This window comes from Leptodactylus fuscus, chromosome 3 (genome assembly GCF_031893055.1).
Source record: "Leptodactylus fuscus isolate aLepFus1 chromosome 3, aLepFus1.hap2, whole genome shotgun sequence".
Lineage (NCBI taxonomy): Eukaryota > Metazoa > Chordata > Amphibia > Anura > Leptodactylidae > Leptodactylus > Leptodactylus fuscus.
Genome location: NC_134267.1, coordinates 136,064,952 through 136,081,359, shown reverse-complemented (window position 1 = coordinate 136,081,359; position 16,408 = coordinate 136,064,952). Strand labels below are relative to the sequence as shown.

General features: G+C 38.3%; 1 protein-coding gene across 1 annotated transcript in view; it reads left to right on the top strand.

The window, feature by feature from the left end:
- Window positions 1-13,678, top strand: part of FAM83B (family with sequence similarity 83 member B) — a 106,235-nt gene extending 92,557 nt beyond the window's left edge. Inside the window, exons 4-5 of the mRNA XM_075266671.1 lie at window positions 8,611-8,735; window positions 11,165-13,678. Of these exons, the coding sequence (XP_075122772.1) occupies window positions 8,611-8,735; window positions 11,165-13,643 (2,604 nt within the window). The 3' untranslated portion in view covers window positions 13,644-13,678. The remainder of the gene's footprint in view (window positions 1-8,610; window positions 8,736-11,164) is intronic.
- The last annotated feature ends 2,730 nt before the right edge of the window (window positions 13,679-16,408 follow it).

Sequence of the window (16,408 nt, the reverse complement as noted above, 5' to 3'; positions counted from 1 at the left end):
TGGTTACTCACTTTTATTGTTGATATAATTAAAGCTAAGGCCCCACAGGCCGGAAACTCCACGCTAAAACTCTGCGGGAACAACCGCGGTGTGAATGCATCGCAGTTCTTCCTGCAACGCTTTGAACAGAAAGTTCATGGAGTTTTCCTGTGCAGACTTTCTGTTACAATTATATCTATGGGAAGGCACCGGCGTTTCCGTAGCTATAATTGTCGTGCTGCAATTTTCAAAACTGCAACAACATGCTGCGATTTTTTCCGCAAAGTGGGCATGGGAATTTGCATGAATCCCATCCAAGTACTGTAAAACGCCATGATTTTTCCCACAGCGTTTCCGCCACGGGCAAATCACGGTGTTTCCAGCCCGCGGGGCCCCGGCCTTCAGGTTAAGTTTTATCCACTCTGCTGTGATACCCTATTGGAACTATGCATAAGTAGGCTGGCTACCATGGCAATCCCTCCTAATCCATCTCAATCTTCTCACTCCAGCAGCTGTTCCCAGCTCTCGGCATTACAGCGCCATACTATTAACTATACACTCAGCCTAACGTAATAGTGCGGTGCTGAGCATTACAGAGGACCTTTCATCAGATTGGGCACAGGCAGTTCTATATACTGCTGGAAAGATGACAGTGCACTGAATTCAGCGCACTGTTGGCTTTCCCAATCCGTGCCCCGGGTAAAGCGCTATCGGTCCCTGTACCGTAGCGCTTTACAGTCAGAAGGGCATTTCTGACAGTTAGCCAGGAACGCCCTTCTGCCCAGCAGCGCCTATCGCGCTGTGCTCTGAGACCGGGGACGAACGCCCCTCTCCCTCCCTCCCTCTGCTCACAGTGCTCGTCCATAGGTGAGTATTATCAGGAGGGGAGGGGGGAGTTCCTCTCCGCTCCACAGTACAGCGCATTAGGCGCTGCTGGGCAGAAGGGCGTCCCTGGCTAACTGTCAGAAACGCCCTTCTGACCGTAAAGCGCTACGGTACCGGGACCGATAGCGCTTTACCCGGGGCACAGATCGGGAAAGCCGACAGTGCGCTGAATTCAGCGCACTGTCAGCTTTCCAGCAGTATATAGAACTGCCTGTGCCCAATCTGATGAAAGGTCCTCTTTAAGGGATTAAAAAACACATAACATAAGCAAAAAATTGTGTACCAGTCTAATTAGCATATGAATAAAAACAGACTTATTCAAAAACCACTGAGGCAATTTACATACTAAAGGTAGGTGTGGAATAGCCTTCTAAAGGCTATGCAAAGATGTGATTAGTTAAAAATGACTTTTCCCAATGATAGAGCCCCTTTAATGCACAAACTACCATGTTTCCTCAAAAGGGTAAAAAAAAAGTGGCATCTTCTCACCCATAAAGTGTCATGTCATTTACTCTATATAGTACTGGCAGAAAAACAAATCCTCCCAAAAAAGATTGAATTACTGTGGTTTTTTTCAAAGTACTACAAAAACCGTTAATCGAGGATAGGGAATACATACATACTCTAAAATGGTGTCATTTATAATTACAACTTGTATCTTAAAAAAACAAGGCCTTATATGACTGTGCCTATAGGAAAATGTTATAGCTTTTAAAAGGTGGAGATAAAAGAAAAAAAAAAAGAGAAGTAAACACTGTAACACACTGGTAGTGAAATGTATTGTTGAGACTTATTACCTATATTCAATGGGTGATGATAACACTGGTGTTCCTGGGTGTGTAGACTGTGTACGTGTTATGCTCAATTGTGTAGCCTGATACAGAGGTCAGTGTGAGATTGAGCTGTGAGTTAGTTGTAGCAGAGGATGGCTTTCCTATTGGCTCAACATGCACAAAGCTGTGTGTTGCAAAATCACCAACTTAAAAAAACACAAAAACAAGCAAAACACTATATTGCTTGACAATAATGAGACTAATAATAAAAACGCCATTTTATTTTTTTAGGTTTTACCAACCTGACCTATTTACCATAATTTCAGAAAATGCAACATTCTCAAATATTATATTCTGCTTCCTGCTACTGAGGGGGGTTCTTTGTCCACAATGTTATGTGAAAAAACTGTTTCCAAATTTTCATATTTTTATTACTTTAACCCCTTCCCGACATGCGCCGTATTAGTACGGCGCGTGTCGGGTCTGTAACTATGGCGACCGCCCGGTAGCCAGGCGGCCGCCATAGCCGCCGGGTGTCTACTGCTTTAAGCAGTAGACAACCGGCTCTAATGCCTCCGATCGGTCCCCGGACCGATAGGAGGCATTAACCCCTCCGGCGCTGCTGTCAAATGCGCCGGAGGCGCCATTTTCCCGGTGGCGCATGGGCACCGCCATTTTGGCAGGGATCGCCGGCTCCTGGAGCATGCTCCAGGGCCGACGTCATGTTGCCATGACAGCTGGGAGCCTTGTTAAAGGCTCCCATCCGGTCTGCAAATTCTCTCTTTTGCAGGCTGGTGTATGCGGTAAACACCGTAGCAGGAAAAATAGTCAAAAGTGCCAAACCGCCGTTTTTTCACTGTTTTGATTCTGATAAAAATTTGAATAAAAAGTGATCAAAGCAATAACATTTCCCGAAAATGGTAGAACTAAAAAGTACACCCGGCCCCGCAAAAAAAGACGCCCTATGCATCCCCGTACACCTATGTATAAAAAACTTACGGCCGTCGGAATATGGCGACTTTTAGAAAAAAAATTTTTTAACACCGTTTTGGAATTTTTTTTAGGGGTCAAAATGTAAATAAAACCATATAAATTTGGTATCCCTGGAACCGTACCGAAACACAGAATATAGGGGACATGTCATTTTGGCTGCACAGTGAACGCCGTAAAACCAAAGCCCGTAAGAAAGTCGCAGAAATGCATTTTTTCTTCAAATCCACCCCATTCTGAATTTTTTTCCTGCTTCCCAGTACATTATATAGAATAATTAATGGTAGCATCATGAAGAAAAATTTGTCCCGCAAAAATTAAGACCTCATATGGCTCTGGGAGCGGAGAAATAAAAAAGTTATGGGGTTTAGAAGGAGGGGAGTCAAAAACGAAAAACGAAAATCAAAAAATGCCATCGGCGGGAAGGGGTTAATATTTTTCTAGACATAGTAATGAATAATACTTCCTAATTTCTGTGAACAAAGTTTATGGATTTTGCAAGCCCAACAACAGATATTTTTATCTATGGGTTATTTATAAAAAATGAATGACTTTTCAAGGATACAGCTGCAGCTTGAGTTATTATAATGCTTGCCGCTGCTATAGAAAAGTCAAGTGAATTTGGCTCTGTTTCATTAGACTCAGCTAGAGATGTGTTTCTGGTTCCATTGATTTGGGTCCAAGATTTATTTTGGGTTGTACAAGTTCGGTATGACCCACAGCTTAAACTGGCTTAAGACATAGAATAGAACACAGACCACTCTCAGGACTACCAGGGAACCTAGCTATCCAATTTCTAGCTCTCTAAAGCAAACACAGCTGAAGTTATGTCAAACTGAATGTGATATATTTGTCTATGGAAAAATGGATGGTAAGCAGTGGATACAAACTCCAAGTGTAACTATACACTGCTCTGCCATTCATTTTTACACATTGTAAGGGTTGGTTCACATCTCCGTTGATATTCCGTTTGGGGAAGTCTACATGGGAACTCCCACCGAACGGAATACCAAACGCAGTTGCAAGCAGTGTGCAGTAAAAGCACACGGATCCCCATAGACTATAATGGGGTCCTGTGCTTGCTACCATATCTCCACACAAAACATGCGGAAAGGAAAGTGGTTCACAATATACTTTCCTATCCGCATGATGCATGTGGGAAGCGCGTGGCAAGACTATAGACCCCTAGACTATAATGGAGTCCTGTGCTTTTACTACACAGCGCTTGCAAATGCATTTGGTATTCCGTTTGGGGGGTCCCCATGTGGACTCCCTGAACGGATTACTATACACAGATGTGAATGAAGGGTGACAGCTCTAAATACTGTATTACCCTTTTTTAGGGAAAGGTATTTTCTCATGGTTGTTTTCACACATGGCATTATATTGCAAATGGTTTTATAGATATCATAGTAGTTTTGATGACTTTCTCAGTGCTACAGTCTTGTTTTTCTTTCCTAGTTGGAAAGTGATGAAGAATTAGCCTTTCAAAAAAAGCCACCAAAAATTATCCCTTTATGGAAGCAGATGTAAAATAAAAATAGTTTTGGGTTTTTTTATGGCACACTCTGCGTTATGGTGGAATACGATGGATCTGGCCACTGTACATCTCTGGATCAGTGGTGGCAGTGGTGGGAGCTGGAGCAACCTAAATGGCAGTACAGCATTGAATAATATGATCCATCATGCCACAATACATCAACTGGCTTAGTGGAGGGAGTGGTGGTAGCTGTAGCAGAATGAGTGGCAAGCAGTAAAGTATGTATTAATATGATGAACCAAGCCACAGGACATGTCTGGATGAGGGGTGGTAGTGGCGGTTTCTGTGGCAACATGAGTGGCAGTATGGTATAGAATAATATGATGGATCAGGTCGCAGGACATGTCTGGGTCAGTGGTGGTGATCTGAAAACATTATACTTTGAGCTACTTCAAATGAAGAGTAAAATGGCAAATAAAATATGCAGGGAGGGGCTATCTTTCCCAATTCAGAAGATTTTTGTTGCTGGCTGAGGCAAGGTTCTGACTCCATGTCCTGTATTTTTCATCCTTAATGCTAAGGTCCTATGTGGTGAAACACATTTTCATTTAGTTTTTTCTGCTGAGTTTTTCTCTGCATTTATCCTTCCCCTATTAAATATATAAGGAAAATACTTGCATATCTTTTCTGCACTTTTTATTGGCAATATGTGAATGAGAATAAAAACACTGTAAAGCCAAGGCCTCACGTGGCATACCGCAGTAAAAAAGCCCTGTGGGAAAAACCGCAGTGGCAACACATTGCAGTTCTTCCCGCAGCGCTTTAGACAGCAAGTTAGCACAGGTTTCCTCTGCGGAGTTTCTGTTTCAATTATACCTATGGGGAAACCGCAGGTGTTTCCATAGGTATAATTGACAGGCAGCAATTTCCAAAACCATGCCATGTAGGAAATCGCTGTGTGTCCGCAGAGCGGTTTTTACCGCAAAGTGTGCATAGGATTCACTAGAATCCCATCCACTTTACTCTGACTGTAAAACACCGCAAAATGTAATGACATGACACTTAAAGAGGTTGTCCGGGCAAATAAATTATTTTGAAAATAGTCTGAGGGAGGTGAAAAAAAATAAAACATACTTGCCTGTCCCGGGTGCTACGATGGCCTCCCAGTGCAGTCTGGTACTGCAGCTCCGTTACCTTCTTTGAATTTCTTGCTGGCTGTGACGTCCCGGTTCCCTTCCACTGAGGCTGTTAAGCCCATTGATTGGCCTCAGCGGTCCCGTGCAGCGGGTACTTCCGGCAGAAGACATCACTGGAGTTGTAGGACGTGACTGCTCAGGGAGGAACTGGAGCATCGGGGAAATGTGAGTGACTTTTTTTTTTTTTTTTTTTGCCACCTCTGTCCTATTTATAAATTAGAAATAATAATTTGGGTGTCCACCACTCCAGGTCACAGGTCACTGATTAAATGCCATTGCTGGGGCTCCAGGTAGCAACTAAAACAAAGCAGTAAGGGAAGGTTGAATGTCTTATTTAATTTTAAACTGTACATATTTTTCTGATATATATATATATATATATATATATATATATATATATATATATATATATATATATAATTGACAGGCACAATCCACCTGGAGCAGGGGCTTGTAAATATCCCAGGGCAGAAAACGGACTTATTGCTGTGCGGGATACATACCATAAACCAATTTTCTTCAACCTGTGGTTGTCCAGCTGCAAAGCTTCCAGCGTCGCCAAACAGCCAGGATTATTCTGAAAGCTTTTTCTCAATTCAGGTTTCATAATAATGTTAAAAGCCATGGTGTTACTGCCTAAAGTCGGTTGCTAGCTTGGCAGGTAATGAAAGCCTGTAGTCACTTTTGAGGCAGCTTATTTCTGTTAGTCACATGCCATCACTTTATAAGACGGGAATACCCCTTTAAGTCAGAAGGATCAAACATATTGGAAAATAGAAAAGCTAGCAAACTTCAATATAGTATTTGCTGTGCTTTCTTGAAATAGTGTACAAGATGTTGAAAGTAAATTACTTTGTCCTTATCTCTTCTTCTTTTCACGGATTAAGCCAATTCCTAATGGTATTATAGTATTGTCATTTTTCGAGATTATAAGACTACCAATGCTTCTTGGACCAAAATTCTATTAAATTATTTCTGATTTTCCCATAGCTGAATGTGTTGAATAAAAGCCGGCTTTTATCAAAGAAACATCATTTTATGTGAATTCATAAGCATTGTACATATACAGTAAACAATTACAACAACAGTATATGAACAGCATGAATATAAGCTGATATAATATTATTTGATAATAAAGCAGACATCCCCATGCACACGCACACATATAGCATGAAGCTAATGGATCTTATATCTAGGCACACCACAGAACAAGCTGAGTGCTTTTATTTTCCTAGCAATAAAAGCAAGTTGGAAAGATTTTTTCACAGAGCATTACTATTAGAGAAAGTATTGGTAAAATATGGCCAAACATTAGCCTAAGCAGTATGCCACTATGTCTGTACAGTGGATACAAGGTATACGTTTTGTATATACAATTCTATTGAAACGTTTTTAATAAGCTGGACTTCAAATGCAGTTTGCAATGTTTACAAAACTATAATAATAATATCTAAACATGATCCAAAAGGATAACTTGGCTACAGCTTGGCAGTGGTTTCCGCTCGGTGTCCACACAAATCATGCGGAGAGTACTGCAAGCAGAAACCGAGCGCCAACCACTTTTTAAAGCGTATAGGTTTCCATTTTGGGGTCCCCAAGCGGACTTCCCGAATGGAATACCAAACACAGACGTAAATGGGCTTAATAAACATAGTCTAAATGGAGTACCCATATATAGTGTGAACATAATCAAAGGCGCAGAGTAGAATTGCCTATTTTGACATCTAAAGTAAAATATATAAACATCCAATTATGTAGATTATGAAGAGAAGAGTAAAGTTTTTCTTAATATATATAATAGACATCATGCATATGCTGATTTACAAAGCAAGGTACATTCTAGTAGAAAATATATATTGGGATTGTGAGTATACTATGCTCTTTTTATATCGTAGTAATAGATACACTTGTGCTTATTGAATACCAATGAACATTAGAGAATCACATTTTAGTCGTTTTTGCATTAGTTCTTGTAAAATATGTATCTGTCATATAATTATGTTAAAATAATGTGTAGGCAAGTAATTTACTGACAAATCCAGCTACTTTGTTTTCAGGTTTAAGAGCTCTGACGTTTTTTTTGTTCTTTCTTGCACTCAGTCCTTAGTCTAGCTTCAAGTTAAGAAAACAGTAATTGCTTAGAGAAAAGCTATAACCAATGAAGTCTAGTCATTTTTTTTTACATTGCAAAGGTAGGCAGAATGGGACTGTAATGAAAGCCCCAAAAATGTATATACCGGTCAGGGCGATTTTAATGTTCTCCTGGGTCTGGCTTATACACTGTAATTTTCAGAGGATGACCAAATGGACAAAATCCCCAGAGCTGAGCAACCCTCAACCCATACAGGGGGTGAATTCAAAAACAGGTATGAATTAATTCCTTTAGGCCACAGGGATTTTACAATAAGTCACTGAAATAAGAGGAAGAATGAAAACAATATAACTTAATTCTAAATAGAAAAATAGTAAAATAAGGTACCTAGATATAAAAAGAATCTAGGAGGTATATCCATTTCAGAGGATACCATAAAATAGGACTCCTGACAACCTTAATTTGTTCGTCATCAGTATTCTTAGTACCAATGGCCCAAATCAGTAGTAGATAGAGGTCACATAAAGACCTACCTCATTATTCACATGTCATAATAGCCATGGAACAGTCAGCTCACACAGCTATAGACTTAAGCCTAATACTATAGTTCAACTAATCAAAATCTGGTAACTTGTTTGAGAGGATTATGGGGATATTGTCACAGCCCTTTCCCCATAATCTGGAAGGACTGTAACTTGAAAATGAGGTTTTTTAGTTTTTTCAGCTCTTTTATTATGTAACTGTTTTGCTTGTGTGCCATTTTAATTTTGCTTTTTTTATCTATATTTTTATCTATATTTTTATCTAAGCACTGAACAAATTTGTATTAAATCATTCACTTAAATGTTAGTTCTTGTATGCTCTATGGATTCATTGTCTTATTAAGTGTGTTTGGCCTTCAGACTTCTGGGAGCAGTCAGTGCTTGTGTGTTGAGAACCTTTTGGCCTAGAATTCAGTAGGCAGTAGCAGCGCATATCTGTAGTGTGTGGATTGTGTTAAGATGTTATTTATGCTCAGCTTACAGCCTGAGTAAAGGTTGAATGTAAGATTGAGTGAGTAGAGTAAATGAACCTCTTCGAGACGCACCCACATCACGTTCTAGGACAGTACATACATAACAGGGACATTTCAAATCAAAATATGGTTTATAGTGTAGAATTGTGATTCATTTATACAGTGTATTACATTTTATACTATTTTTTTTTTTTACGCAGAACATGAGAGTACGAACGGTTAAAGGACAGGAATATTTTTCTAAGTCTGGTGCAAAGTTCTGTGGAAAAATGGAACAGAAGTTTCTGCTAGTTGACTGTGAGAAAGTTATATATGGTACTTACAGGTAAAATACATTCCATGTATTTTTATATCTGATGTCAGTGTTTGTGATATATATAATGATGATGATGATGATTATTATTATTAATAATAATAATAATAATAAATAATGTATTATTATTATTATTATTATTATTATTATTATTATTATTATTATTAATAATAAAGTGTTTTACTAAGTGTTTTACTAAAGTGTTGTACTAAAATTTTGCTTACCAAAATACTAAATTTCTTACATCATGATTCAATTAAATGAATGTATAAACTGCTCTATATTTGGATATTGCTATTTGTTCTGCTGCCCCCTGGTGTCCTTTTGATTTCTTCTTAGAACATCCATTACTGCTCACAAATTCAGTCCTACCACACAGATCCTCTTGTAGGACATTTTGCTACTTTACTATATCTAAATTAGTATACCTATATTTTGCTTTGAAGTATATGAAGATTTGGCTTCCTGGTCAAATACTCTTGCACTAGTTCACAGTTTATGCATTATTAAGCATTATTGTTAATTTTTCTCTGAACTCCAGAACTGTGCAAGATATCCAGTTTTACTTAATCAATATTGATATAAAAAATTGTAGAATGATGAATTGGCTTAATTTTGTTCTTGTTTGAAATGGAATAAATAAATAGTTGTACAAGTGGTAATAAAACAATAAGCTATTTACTTAATTATAACAAATTATACACCATTACCTCAGCCATGGTTTTCTGTCCCCCAATACCTTTGTGTGTACACCACTGTAGTAATGATCTTTTGTCCTGATACTTTGTTTGATAGTATAGATTGTATGCAATCACTGGTCATAGTTGGGTCATGTTGACCCTATGGACTTGACCACCATAGTCATGTATTTGCTGTTCTGTAGACAATGATAAGATTAAGGAATCACCTGCATGAAATTGGTGGGGATCTCAAAGTTAAAAAGGGTCTTTCATGTCCTTATCAATGTGCAGTATTATATACCGCAAGAAAGCTGCAGTGTGATGAATTCATTGCATCGGTATGTGCCCTAGTGCTGGAGATATCAGTGCAGTTAATTTCGGCACCAATATCCCCCCCACTGTCAGAAGGGTTGCCCTAACAGCCTAGCATCATTGCTGGGCTGTGAGGAACCCCTCCTTGACTTTATTCTAACTGTCAAAGGGGGCATTCTTTACAGTCCTGTGATGATGATATGTTGTTAGGCCTGCCTTTCTGACAGTGGGGAGATATCAGTAGATATAGAAATTAATGGCACCATTATCTCCAGTACCAGAGCACATAGTGGGAAAGCTGATAGTTCGCTGAATTCATATATTACTATATTACTGTACATTGTTGAAGACAGTTTAAGGATATCATTTTATTTTATCATCTATTGTATTACATGCAAGTATTACATATATTTTACAAGATTGGATATATAGATAGGTAATTGAGGAAGAAACATTTCTTTCAGTACTCAAAGCAAAAGTGGGTGCAACATTTAAATAAAATATCCAAAGAATAGTTGCCAACACTTCTAAGAGGGCACTCCAAACCTAAGATTTTCAATAACAAGAGGATTTATTTAACTTTTGTTCACAGTGTAACATTATATCCTCTATGGAGCTTTGTTTATTTTCTACTTCATTCTTTTTGTACAGTGCCTGTCACACTGAATGAAGCGGATGTTTGGGAAAATATGTATAGTTTAGAATGGGTTCACATCTGCGCCTGGTCTCCAGTTTAGCCAATCCGGCCAGTTTCCGTCTTCTGCCCCATCAAACTGGACAGGAGACGGAAAACCAGCGGTCAGTTTTCAAACCTACTCACTTGAATGGGTTTGCAAAGTGACCACCCATGTTTGTCTTCTGCCAGTCTGCGGGGAAACCATTTTTTTTTTTTTTTAGTTGGACACAAAGTCGGACATACAGGACTTTGTGTCCAGTTAAAAAAAAAAAAACGGTTTCTCTGCTGACAGGCAGAAGACAAACATGGGTGGTCACTTTGCAAACCCATTCAATAAAATTATCCACAGTGGACATGCTGTAAATTGCAGTGTGTCAATTATACTGACAGAAATGCAGACGGTTTCCGAATAGGTATAATTGAAACAGAAAGTCACTTTTTGTGAAAAACGCTGCAAGAAAACCTGCAATTTTAAGTTATACTGTCTAAAAGCATGCCAACATTAAACAAATCTTTGATGGCTTAAGGTTGTCTAGTCTAACTTCGCACTGTCTAAAAGTTACACACTATTAGTTTATCTGCCCCAATTTATCTATAATAATTCTTTAGTAAATAAGTATAATATAGTAAATATGAAAAAAATTAAAATTTTGAATGTAACTATTCCTTGAATTAAATATATCCTAAGGTTAAGCAGTTATAAGCACCTGCAAATATGTGAGTTACACATTATTATTCAACTAATCATCTTGTCTTTCTTTTTCTTTTTAAAGCTTCATGTGGTCATATGAAAAAGTTCACTTAAGTATGATCCAAGTTATCACTGGGAAACTAGTAGAATGCTTTGATGAGGAATTTCGGACACTATATGCACGTTCATCTATCCCTGCAGCATTTGGACCAGAAATATCTGTGACTGGAAAACACAAAAAAATTCCGTGGGAAAGTCATTCATATCAAAATTCATTATCCTCTTTACTCTCTGCCTCAAGTCAAAGAAGCCTCTTCGGAAGAAAAGAGCAAATGAGCATGTTAGATTCTTCTTATTTAAAAGCAAGGAGTCGATTTATCAACAATGATGAAGAAAGATACAATACAAGAAATTTGTCCTATCGGGGATATAATAATGTTCAAAGTAAAATCAATCAGTTCCAGCAGTTTGATCGGAATGACAACTGGAAGCGACATAGCTATGCAGCAGGAGAAAAGACTGATGCGTCTCCCTATTTAATGCTGAATAGAGCTACAAATAGTAGAATCATTCAACAACCCACTTACTGGAATAGACATCCAGATGTTGCTAGTATAGGTGCATCATCCAGGGGAGGGTATTCAAGTAACTATAATGGATCTACAACTCAAAGCTTTGTCAACCGTTTGTCCCAGAGATTAGCACCCAATCTTTCCGAAAGAAATTCAAGTGTACGCAGATCTTTTCATGGGACGGACAATCATGTGCGTTCCGTGCAGCAAAGAATGCCAACTTTGGAGCACACTACCAAGTCTTTTCTCAGAAACTGGAGAATTGAATCTTACTTAAATGACCACTCCGATGTAGCTCCAGAATCAACACAAGTGGAGTTCAACAGAGGAGATAGCAATGAAGTAGCTGATAATGCACCAGATAACTCATTGTATAGCCAGTCGAGGCTACGGACATCGATTCTGTACAAGCCAACTTTGCCAGAACAAAGAGAAGCCAGTAGTTGTACAACAAACTCCTCCCACTCCAATTCAACTATTGTTGATTCTCAAGGGAGTCAAACTCCAAAGTCATCTTCACCATTACATGCAAGGGTTTCAGAGCCAAAAGAAGTCAACCATTTACCAAGTCATGATACACCACAGTCTTCTCACCATCAGGATATGTTGAAGAGACATAGTCTACAAGTGCCAGGAAACTCACAACAAATGAACCATGGTTTAGGTTATAATACTAATCCAGGGCCATCAAATTACCTCTATACAACACTGTCCACCAACAAACAGCCTGAAAGTATTCGGAAACCAAATGACAACATTCTAAAAAGGCGCAGCTTGCCACTCTTTGAAAGTCGTAAGGTAAACCTAGGTCAAAGCAACAATATAATTCCGCCAAACTATATTTATACATCACTAGTTAAAAAGCAGGAAATCCCCGTTCGTCCTCCAGATTCTCACAACACTGACAAACTAGGAAAAAACGCTGCAAATGGAAGTGATCCTGTTGATGGTGATACTATGCAACCTGTTAAGCAATCCTTATCCACAGAAACATTGGATGAAGATGATAGCAAAGATTCCCCAGGTAAGAAAGAGAATAAAGGTTCCCCAAGCTTTCTTAAAAAAGGATCAAAGAAACTAAAATCATTGCTCAACCTAGCTCCAGATAAAAAAGACAGTCTATCTAAAAACAAAGCACCGGCTTTCTATAGAATGTGCAGCAGTTCTGACACATTGATCTCTGAGGATGATGCTGAACTGAGTCCAAAAAAATCTGACTCCAAAAATGATTCCTCTCCTCGAAAGGAGAAGATGCTTTCTGTCTCACAAATAAGCCTAAATAAAAGTAAAGAAAATGTTACCCTAGGGTCTAGTAGATCAAACATCCTTGTTTCAGAGGATGGTAAAACGAATCGGTCACCTACTGTGAGTAGTGTTGAAAATAAATTTCTTGAAAACACAGGCGATGCATCTGCTCCTCGGTTTAACACCGAACAGATTCAATTCCAAGATACAAAGGCAAAAGTTCAAACTAATCCATATGGTAGAGTTGTAACTCCCTCAATGCAGAGAGAAATCTCCTTAAGAAATCCAAAGGATGGCATTCACAGAGTATTGTCTCAGAGAGAAGTGCATCATAATACCCTCCCCCATATGATGCAGAGAGAAATGCATTTAAGACACTCACACAGAGATCTCCATCACAAAGAGCTGCCACGTAGGGATGTAAGTATAGTACAGCCAATGCAAGACTTTCCAAAACCTCAGGAGGACTCCAGCGTCTCTCGTCCAAATGACAGAAGGGTCTATAGTCGTTTTGAACAGTTTTATAAGTTAGAAAACAATGTACCCTCTTCTAATACACCAAGTATGAATGCTCAGGTCTATCAAAGTCAGGACTATAAAAGTAAGGGAGTGATTCCCAATTATTCAAGACAACCACAAGCCATGAATTACAACTCAAATGTCTATAACTCTGTCCAACCAAATGAAAATAAATTTGGCAGGTTCATGCAAAAATTTGGAAGCTTCATTCATAAGAAGCAATAAAGAACAATAGGGCAGATTTATTATAATTTCTACAGCAAAAAGCCTATAGCAACCAGTCATAGCAAAGCTGTTTATTTGTCTTTCAAAAATTAAAGCTCCACTGTGATTGGTTTCTATGGACAACATAGACAGCTTCTTTTTTTTTTTTTTAGATTCGATAATAAATCTGACCCAATTCCCTTTTTTTTCTTCTTCTTTTTTTAAATATAATTGTAAATAGGGTATTGTTTTCTGGCTTATCAATGCAATAGGATTGCTTATGTGCCTATTTTGTAAAATATGTGTTTTCTAATAAAATTATACTGTCATTATTAGTATTTGTTATTTTTAACATTAATTGAATATACTGTATCAACAAAAAGCCATATAGCATAGATAGCATAAATTGTAAATTCCAGGATATTTTATGAATATACAAAGTTTGTAAGTAGCAACGTAGCAGATCTAAGTTTGTTATATGTAACCGCTGCTATTATTGTATTGTGTTAATGACGCAAGTGCACTGCTAGTCCATTCAACAGTTAAGTTTCCATAATGGAACAGCCTCTTTAACTGCAGTAATAAAGAGACAGAAGACCTATTGGCTGGCAGTTAACAGGCATAGCTCATGGCACTTTGTACGAATAAGAGTTACGAATACATTCAGAATTGAGGATTTACCTCTTAAATACAGAATCCACTTAGCAGCTAACTGCAAGAATTATACATTTTCAAAAAAAAACAGCATTTCTTCTACTTTGGCTTTATTAAGGGGAGACTTAAGCTTTATAAACCAGGTCTGATTTTAAGGAATCTGGTTTCTGCAGTCACTCACCAAATCTAGTCTGACTCTTTGACATGGTTTGTTACTCATTAAATATTTTTGAATGGCCAGGTCACCCTTCAAGTTCCAAATCTTATTTCTTTCATCATCATTTTGCAATAGTTTTTTTTTTTTTTTTTATTGTAAAATAAGTATGTAAAATACTCACAGTGTCAGAAATACTGCCATTCACTATTAGGTAGGTAGTGCAGTAAAATGACTGGAAAAAGATTGTCTACTGTCACATCAACCACCGCTGCAAGTATTAACAATAGGAGTAAGGGTGGTAACAGCAACACTACGTCTGGTCTTAGCAACACCAAGAGTAGGTTCATGGCTGTTGCGCTTCATGAGAATATGAATGAGAATGAAAATAAATTTTGATTACTTGGCTCTCTCATCTATTGGTGGTGGAGCCAGTAGTAACAGGGGTGTGGTACTAGTGGTCGTTGTGCTAGTAAGGTTAGTAGGGGTAAATCTTGAGGTAGGAATTATGAAAATCTACAAGAATTCAATGGCAAGGATAAGTGACAAAAAAGTGTCAGAGGAAGACCGTGACATTGCTGATGATTAATCTGTTGCAGATAGAACCTGGCAACCAGGTCAGGGTGACAAGCTGATAACAGGGGAAAAAGGTAGTAGTAGCAGTGGGGGATAGTAATTATTTCAGCTAATGCACAACCAAAAATATCCTGCCTGGGGCTAAATAAAGGCGGACTTGGGTGGTGATGGAGGCACTGATGGTATTTGCACATTCCTTTCACAATGTTGGTGTTGACAGCAGGTGTGTGCAGTAATCTCCTGTCTGGATTTTCTTTGTACGTTACCAAACAACAAATTCATGCCATTGCAAAATATCTGCAAGCAGAAAATTAGCTGTGGGCATGCTGGCACGAATATAGGAACTATGTCTCTTCACAATAATATAGAAAGGCATCACCAGCTAATTAGGCAAAATGGACAGTGACAGGCAAATTAAGCAAGCATCCTAAACCTACTTTTCATGATCTTTCATGTAGGCAGGCCACATCTACACCCAGCATATAGTCGTTGTTATTATCTTCATTACCATATGCTTCTGCAACTTCTTCCCCCTAGTATCATCTAGGTTCTACAAAGTAACTCGCACTTAGTGAAGTTGCTGGTGGTGCAGTCACTTCTGTGCCATTTACTGGGTTCCACTGTATTCTGCTGAATGATTGCATGTGCTCAGCCTTGGAGTACATCTAGCCTCTATTATTTCACATTGGGTGGTTTGGAACCAAGCTTTGTTTTGGGTTGAACAAGTTCGGAATAAACCACACCTTTAATTTGCTTGAAACTTATAGCACTCTTAAGGTTAACCTATCTATCCAACTATAAGCTCTCTAAGGCAAACACATCCAAAGTTATGTCAAAGTGAAAGTGACATGTATGTCTGTGGGAAAATAGATGGGGTTTTTTTGTGTGTGTGTTATTGCATGTGTTGTAAATATTTTTGAAATATAGTTTATTAGTCTATTAAATTTTAAGCATTGCCAGAGAAACTCTGTCTGTACAAATATACTCAATGCCGTACATAGAGCTGAAGTAGTTACCAAAGGTGGGTGTCACTTCAAATGGCTGTATCTTTGATTTAATGCCACCTAGACAAATGGTTCTGGGATTAAACGAATGATGAGATTCTTAACTAGTGATATCACTTAGATATTCTTTCACATCAAGTGCTTCAATCTTGGAAGCTTGCTTAAGATACCAGAACTATGTTTCTAGGTGGTACAAAATCGGAGATACAGCCATTTCAGGCCACCATTCTCCTTTGGTAAATGCTTCAGCTTTGCATATTCCCTAGTAATGGCTCATTTACTGGGTTGCTAGGGAAAATGTTACAGCCTGTTTTATAATAATAAGGGAGTTAGATAACTTAATAAAGTATGTTACAAAAATGGTCGTCAAACACCCCCGGCACATTAGTAAAAAAAAA